Source organism: Phoca vitulina, unplaced genomic scaffold (assembly GCF_004348235.1).
Source record: "Phoca vitulina isolate PV1807 unplaced genomic scaffold, GSC_HSeal_1.0 scaffold123, whole genome shotgun sequence".
Classification (NCBI taxonomy): Eukaryota; Metazoa; Chordata; class Mammalia; order Carnivora; family Phocidae; genus Phoca; species Phoca vitulina.
This window is the reverse complement of record NW_022589826.1, coordinates 278841-287156: the sequence shown is the minus strand read 5'-3', so window position 1 is coordinate 287156 and position 8316 is coordinate 278841. Positions and strand designations below refer to the sequence as shown.

The window sequence follows — 8316 nt, the reverse complement described above, 5'->3', positions numbered from 1 at the left end:
CGGAGGCCCCGTCCACACAGCCCCAGCGAGCCCGGCTCCCGCCCCCCGAGGTCAGAGGTCCCGTCCACACAGCCCCAACGAGCCCGGCTCCCGGCCCCGAGGTCGGAGGCCCCGTCCACACAGCCCCAACGAGCCCGGCTCCCGTCCCCCGAGGTCAGATGCCCCGTCCACACAGCCCCAGCGAGCCCGGCTCCCAGCCCCCGATCGGAGGCCCCGTCCACAAGCCCCAGCGAGCCCGGCTCCCGGCCCCCGAGGTCGGAGGCCCCGTCCACACAGACCCAGCGAGCCCGGCTCCCGGCCCCGAGGTCGGAGGCCCCGTCCACACAGCCCCAGCGAGCCCGGCTCCCGGCCCCCGAGGTCGGAGGCCCCGTCCACACAGCCCCAGCGAGCCCGGCTCCCGGCCCCCGAGGTCGGAGGCCCCGTCCACACAGCCCCAGGAGCCCGGCTCCCACCTGGTGTCCGCGCAGCACGGCGGTCGGAGAAGGCACGGAGGGGCACCTGCGGCGCCCGGAGCACCCCGGAGGCACCAAGCGGGCGCGCAATACGTGCGCGTCCGACTGCTGGTCAGCGGACCAAAAGCTCAAGAATCGTGTTCAGCAAAGACGCGGCGGCCTCGCCACAGGTTCCGGGCGGCGGTGCGGCCGCATCTCCAAAGCTTCTTCCGCTGCTCGGGCAGCCGAGTAGCGGCTTTTCTAGGAACGCGGCCCCGGCCTCTCTAGGATCGAGGCCGCCCGTCTCTCTAGTGCGCCGGGAGGACCCCCGCCGCCGCCCTGCGCAGGCGCGTCCCGAAGACCCGAGCAGGCCCTTCACCTCTGTGGATTGTTTCCGTTAAAAACAAGATGGCAGGGGCGCGTGGGCGGCGCAGTCGTCAGGCTCCTGCCTTCGGCTCAGGTCATGATCCCAGGTCCCGGGATCGAGCCCCGCATCGGGCTCCCTGCTTGTGTTCCCTCTCGCTGTGTCTTCCTCTGTGAAATAAATAAGAAATCTTAAAAAAAACAAAAACAAAAACAAGATGGCAAAGCCGAGACTCCCTTTTTAGTACCCTCAGGTTGCTGGTTAGATGAACAATGACAATCTAGCAAGCAGCACAAGTTCTTAAAATTTAAATATGTAATTATGTGTGCCCAATAAAAATCAAGTTGCTTAGAAACTATAAAATGAAAAGTACCCCATCCCCAAAGTTAACCGTTGTTAATGTTTCGTGTGTTTTCCCAGGACACTACCAGCCACATAGTAGCACTCAATAAACATTCGTTTAGTGAATATGTAGCTATATATTTTTAAACTCATGGGCTCACAACATGAATTTACACCTCAGCCTCTTCTGTTAACATAGTTTGGAGATCTTTCCGTATCAGCCTATTTTTTAACAGCCTCATGGTTTCCGTTGTACGGGTGCACACCAATTTACCTAACTATCCCTATCGTTTCATAGGACGTGTGTATATGTGTGTCTATTTGCCCACAGTAAGTAATGCTGCAGAGAACAGTATCTTCACATATTTTTATGATTCCAGCTTAAATACTACACATTGGAATTGATCTGTCAAAGAGCATGTGCATCTAAAATTTAATATATACAGCCCCCCTATTAATTTTAAAGGGCACTGCTGTTTAAAAGAATCTAATAGAAAAATCCAGAAAAACGTGAGCATAGCTGTTCACAAAACCAGAATTATAAATGACCAATTCACATGCAAGTAGATGTTCAACTTTGGCAGCAAAAGTATTCTTCTAAAACCCCTTAAAAAAGACTCATTTCGTATGCACCAGATTGTCAAATGTGCAAAAGAATAATTCCCAGGTTTGATGTGGGTATGGAAAAACGGGCATTTTCACAGACTGCTAACAGAAGGCACAGATTAGTATAACCCTTCTGGAGGGCAATCTGGCAAATGAATCAAAAGCCTTAGAAAATGTGCCTACCCCTTTGTCTCATTCATCCTACTTTCAGGAATTGAATGAAGGAAAAGAATTCTACAAAGTGAGCAAAGCTATTATGTCCAAGGATGTTTACTGAAATGTTTGTGGTGACAAACTATAAACTAAACGACTAACAATGGGAACATACACCATAGAATATTGTGCAACCTATATTAAAATTATCTCCGGATGCTTGGGTGTCTCAGTTGGTTAAGCAGCTGTCTTCAGCTCAGGTCGTATCAGGGTCCTGGGTTCCAGTCCTGCATCAGCTCCCTGCTTAGCAGGGAGTCTGCTTTTCCCTCTCCCCCGCCCCTCCCCCTGCTTGTACTCTTGCTCATCCTCTCAAATAAAATCTTTAAAAAAATTTTTTTTTAAATAAAAATAAATGATCTTCCATGAAGACTTTTAGTTATCTGGGTGTCTTAATCAGGGATTTTTGGGTTTACTTGTTAGCAAGGTTCAGAAACCCAATCCAAATGACTTAAAAGAAACCTTTAACAGAAGGAAACAGGGTGTTCCTTGGACTCCCAGGACCAGCTGGGAGTGTGATGGACCTCAGGAGCTGAGGGCCAGAGTCGTTTATCCTGAGTTGCGCTGAGCCTTCATAGGGTCCCAGCTTCAGGACTTGCTTTCATTCTTTTACTTCTCACTAGGCTGGTTTGTTTCTATTTGGTTTTTATGTGACCACAAAAATGGTTCCAGCTCTAGATCAGTTTCTTGTTCAAATGTCTAACAGAGATGAACCAGAATCTGTGACCCAATATCGAACTTCTGGGGGTATCCAAATGACCAAGCCTGGCTTAGGGGTCGCCCACCCGATCCAAACCTCAGTGGTCAGAGAAGGGTCACATGGCAAGCTGCCCACCCAGGATCATGGCAGAACTGGTCTAGAATGGACTGGGCAGATAAGCAAATGGACTGTCCTTTTCTTTTACAAATCAAAACTGTTCATGATATGAAATCCAGTAGAAAAGTAAAGTGTTTCTACGCATAAAAAAAGATCAGTATCTCAAAATACTTTATTAAGGGATTATACCTGGCCCATGAAGCAGGATGATTTGCTTTCTTTACATTTTTCAAGGTTTTTACAAAATATATGAATTTCTATAATAAACAAGAGTTAATTAATTAAGAATTTATGAAGATAAACATGGACAATTACGATATTAAAAATTAAGCAGAAATTATTAGTAATGACTAATCACAATTCGAGTATGTGTGTGTATATATGCACATTAAACAGTGATTATTTTTGACAGGTGAAAATTAGGGTGCTTTATTTTTCCCTTTCCCGTTTTTCCATACTACATTTATAATGGCACACTTATTAATAACTTTATCAGTTTTTTAAACAGGAGAGTGAACAGGAAATGAAGACACACAAGTACCACTCTTTTTTGAACATTATAGGATACTATCCCAACAGAAAAGCTGATCAGTAGAAGATACTTTGCAATACAGCTCATCCTTTCTGGGTTGCTGCCCTCTGAATACTTTCAGCTTTCCTTCTAGAGCATCTATCATGTGTTGCATTGCAAGCAAAACCTTCATCAAGATCTGTTATAACATTTTGCCCTTTGTTCAATGTTTCTATAATCTTCAAGAATAGAAAAGAAAAGCATGTTATTAAAATATACCTGTATCCAGGGGCACCTGGCTCTTGATTTCGGCTCAGGTCATTATCTCGGGGTCCTGGGCGTGGAGCCTGCTTGAGATTCTCTTGCCCCCACTCCCACTTACCCTCCCCATTAGGTATTGGTTGGTTAAGGTATCAAGGAATCTAGAAAACTTGTAATGCGTGTACTACAGAAGCACCACGAAGAAAGCTAAATTTTCCAGATATTTAAGGGTATATCACTCTTCATACTTTGACTCTTGTCGTCATTGCTTTTTCATGAGATTTTTTTTTTTTTTTTAAGATTTTATTTTATTTATGTGACAGAGAGAGACAGCGAGAGAGGGAACACAAGCAGGGGGAGCAGGAGTGGGAGAGGGAGAAGCAGGCTTCCTGCTGACCAGGGAGCCCGATGTGGGGCTCGATCCCAGGACCCCGGGATCATGACCTGAGCTGAAGGCAGACGCTTAACGACTGAGCCACCCAGGCGCCCGTTTTTTCCTTCTTAACAGAGAAGGAAACAGACATTCTCTGTTCTTTCCTTCTAAAACAGAACAGAATCAAATAGATTTAAACTATGACACAGAGCTGAATGCTTAGGTACTGACCTCAGCACAGCCGTCAAGACACTTGGGAGAAAATCCCTGATATCAACTTAATTTTATTCATCGGCAGATTGAAAGACAGATAGCTTTACGACTCCCTAAGGAATGGAACATGACTGTTCCCATGAAATTCTTTAGTGCCACAAAAGTTGCACTGCTTCTCCCACAGGCTTGGTGCTCCTCCAGGAAATGGTGTAACGGTGGCACCTGGTCACAGCGCACGCAGCAGGTGGGAAGTGGGTCAAAGACTGCAAAGTGCCTGTTCCAGCCTTCATGCTCCCCTTTCTTCCTAGTGACAGCAGCTTAGTTTTTGGCTGGGCACTCCGCAAACCACAACAAGACACGCTCTCCAGACTCCCCTTCCCAAGTTTTGGCCTGAGCATATGTGTGGAAGTGACTTCTGGGAGGCTGCTCACAGAGGGTTGGCCGAGCTGGGAGGCATCTTTCTCCTGCCTCTGTCTGCATTTTGCACGTGATGGCTGGAGCTTCAGCAGCTACCAAGCATCATGTGACAACCTCAGGACCGATGGTGTGCACTAGGATGTTGGAGCAGAAAAGCAGCAGGGTCCCTAGTGGTGTCATGGAACCACTTTATCAGTCCTGGACTGCATGTCTCCAGATTTTTCTACCTGAGAGAAAAACAAGCTTTTGTGAAGTCACTCCTCGTTTGTTTCTAAACTATGTGCAGATGCACCAAACCCTCAACAACACACGAGGGTTCATTCTCGTGGCTGAGACACTTTGTCCTGTGCAGCTATGACAATCAGCAAGCAGTGATGGTTCAGGAGTGGACTCCCCGAAGCACAATCCTCTTCATCGTTACCAGGACAGTTTGGTATTCACAGTATAAAATCATGATCTCCCAGCTGACTTTATTGACTTCCAAAGAATTCCAGAACAAGCAACATTTTAAAATTACATTATTAGGGGCATCTAGGTGGCTCAGCTGGTTAAGCATCTGACTCTTGATTCTGGTTCAGGTCATGATCTCAGGGTCCTGGGATCGAGCCCTGTGTCAGGCTCCGTGCTCAGCAGAGAGTCTGCTTCTCTCCCTCCACCCTCCCCCCTGCTCATGCTCTCTCTCTCAAATAAATAAAATCTTTAAAAAATAAATAAAAAATAAAATAAAATTGCATTATCAGTATTAAATGGAAAAGGTCTAATTTCTTTCCCCACTTACTAAACAGTGTCTATGCAGGAGCCAACTATCCTGGCACCGGAGTTATCAAGGAAGACAGCTGCTACCTGAATTCATTCAAATGACTTATGAAATGTCTTCCACACTTTAAGTAAAACCTTGATTTCCAACTTGAATCAGTGAAGTATTGTGGCAAGAATGGGGTGGGAAGTGGTCAAATTAAATTTTCTTTGCTTTCCAAAATGCTTCTGCTGACTGGGGGTGGGGAAAGTGGGGGGGATGCCAGTAGGGGTTGGTTAGTAAAACCAGTGGGGGAAAATGCCCACCATTAACCTGCACTCTGAGAGTGGTGTATTTCCAAACATCATTAGTTTTATTTTATAGCTGTTGCTGTAGCAGATGCAAAAATATTGACCTGCTCTTGTTCTGTTCAAGCCTATAAATCCGTGGATACTTGACTGACTCACTGCTGACTTCAAAGCCCTCAATCATGAGGCTCTCTACTACTTGGGAGGTGTGCAATCATGCATTTACCATGTTAAAGGCTCAGAGAAGTCCTGCAGTGAAGAATGTTGCTTTGCTTGTTCCCACAGTCCCATCGAGGATCAAATCATTCTGGTCCAAGGCTGAGCACAAGTGAAGGGACAGAGCCTCCCGCTTGGCCCCCTGGAGTTCTCTGAGGCTGGAATTGGCTGGAGTGACTCTTCCTAAAGTGCTGTTTGCTTGTCAACATACTGTCCGTCATGTTCCTTGCAGAGAGGATGCCCCATCAAGCCAGACTGTGTTTGTGGTGATATCTCTGATGCTGAAAAAGACCCGACCTCTGCCTGAAGGCTTCGCCACATTCATTACACTCATAGGGTTTTTCTTCGTTGTGGATTCTCACGTGCTGAGCCAGGTGGGAGTTCAGTCGGAAGGCTTTCTGGCATACGGCACACTTAAAAGGCTTTTCTCCAGTGTGAATCCTGTGATGGCGAATAAGGTCCGAGGTCAAACTGAAGGCTTTCCCGCACTCGTTACAGCGATGGCTTCTGGAGTGGCTGTGGATTCTCTGGTGGTGGGTGAGGAAAAGGGCCTGACTGAAGGTCTTCCCACACTCCTTGCACTCACAGGGCTCCTCCTGACTGTGAATTCTCTGGTGTCGGTTGAGGTGGGAGCTGCGCCTGAAGTTCTTCCCACAATGGATGCACAGGTAAGGTTTCTCTCCAGTATGGATTCTGAGGTGTTCCAAAAGGCCTGCATTCTGGCTAAAGACCTTTCCACACTCTTTGCACTGATAAGGCTTCTCTCCAAGATGGATTTTCTGGTGCCTGACAAGGTGTGAACTTCTCTGAAAGGCTTTCCCACACTCGTGACACTGATGACCTTTCTCTCTAGAGCGGATTTTCTGATGTGCAGTAGGACTAGGACTCTGACAAGCCTCAGATTCACAGAGCTTCCCTTGTGTGTGTGTCCCTTCGTGTCTAATCAGGTCTGAGCGCTGGGTGAATCCCTCCCCACAGTCTGAGCATTTATATTCAGTCTTCTCCTTGGGCTTGACCTGCTGCCCTTCCAAGTTAGGGTCCTCATGACGAGGTTCTATGGGTTCAGATACTTTCCCAGATGATTCCACTCCTCCACAAGAATCTGTCTCTACCACCGTCTTCCCATTCTCAATCTTTGTCTCCTCACCTGAAACATTAAATATATACTACCAATTACTTGTTTTTTGATGCTTAGGGAAGGGAATCTGCAATTAGGAGGAATAAATTTAAATCACGCCATGTGTGCCAAGTGGAAATGTTGTGGATGCTTGCATCTGCACAGAACATACACGCAATGGTACACAAGAAATTGTTAACAGTGGCTGTCGGGGGAGGATGGGGACTGTGGCAGGAGGCAGCTTATCTTAAATGGTTTGAACTTGATCATGTGACATACACACAGCACACAAAGTTAGCAAGCAAGCAAACAGTCTCAAAGGGCATGGCTGTACATTCTTGAAAATGGTTTGTCAGCTGGAGTATAAAAAAGCAAGGTCAACCGAGGGCCCTGGGGCCAATAAGAAAGAGAAAGTACTGGAAATGAAGAAATGCAGACACAGAGCCCATTTTATCACTGATTGGCTGTGTAATCTAAACCCTCTGGGCTCACTGTCCTCACCAACAGATCAAAGCCACTGGGTTTTACCCTCAAGGGTAACATGAAGTTCACAAAAATGTCTTGAACTGTCCTGATCTCCTTGGACAGCAGCAGTTGCTTTCCTGTGTGGCTCAACAGATACCGAGTATCTTGATGTTGTAATAATTTGCTCATATGTCTGGTATGTGAAAGAGCGTAAGCAATGTCTGATGAATAAAACCCAAGCTCAGACACACAGGCACAGGTGGGTGAGTAGAATGGGCCTTCCAAGGCCAGGAACCTGAATGAGGACGCAAAGTTGGAATGAGACAGAAAGCAGGAGGGAGAGGTCCTCAGCAGCACCAATAACAAGCTAGTGCAAATTCATGACCGTGAGCCACATAAAGGCAGCAGATCAACTGCAAAGGGAGAGCACATGAGAGCCAAAGGAAACAGTGGAGGACTCGCAAGGAGAAGCCAGAGACAGCAACTCCGGTGCGAGGCACCTTGTGCACATCTTCCTGCAGCCGCGCACAGGGGAGGGAGGGCTTAAAGGAAGAGAGATCCTTTTCCAGCAATGATCTAATGACATAAACAACTAAAAAGCAGGGGCAGCTCTGAAACCGGAAAACAACCTAAACTTTGAGTGTAAAACAGCATTTTCAACAGACCGGGAGGGCAAGGGACAGTGTCAAGGATCTACTGTGACGACATTTACTTGTCATATTTAAAATATAAGCCCATCATGGGGCGCCTGGGGGGCTCAGTCGGTGAAGCACCTGCCTTCGGCTCAGGTCATGATCCCGGGGTCCTGGGATCGAGCCCCGCATCGGGCTCCCTGCTCAATGGGAAGCCTGCTTCTCCCCCTGCTCCTCACGCCGCTCATGCTCTCACATGCGCTCTCTCAAATAAATAAATAAAAACTTTAAAAAAAA

The 8316-nt window shown here is 47.2% G+C and overlaps 1 protein-coding gene across 8 annotated transcripts in view; it reads right to left on the bottom strand.

Moving 5' to 3' along the window:
* Positions 1 to 8316, bottom strand: part of LOC116628559 (piggyBac transposable element-derived protein 1-like) — a 79095-nt gene that overhangs the window by 20707 nt on the left and 50072 nt on the right. The window contains exon 1 of one of the 8 annotated variants that reach the window (XM_032398950.1): positions 453 to 726. The exons of 6 other annotated variants lie outside the window; for them this stretch is intronic. Coding sequence is in view for 1 of the 2 variants with exons in the window: in XM_032398952.1 (XP_032254843.1) it covers positions 6051 to 6952 (902 nt within the window). In the remaining variant the exon portion in view is untranslated. Of the gene's footprint in view, positions 1 to 452; positions 727 to 5213; positions 6953 to 8316 lie in introns of those variants that run through there. One more of the 8 variants, XM_032398952.1, reaches the window with a different exon arrangement.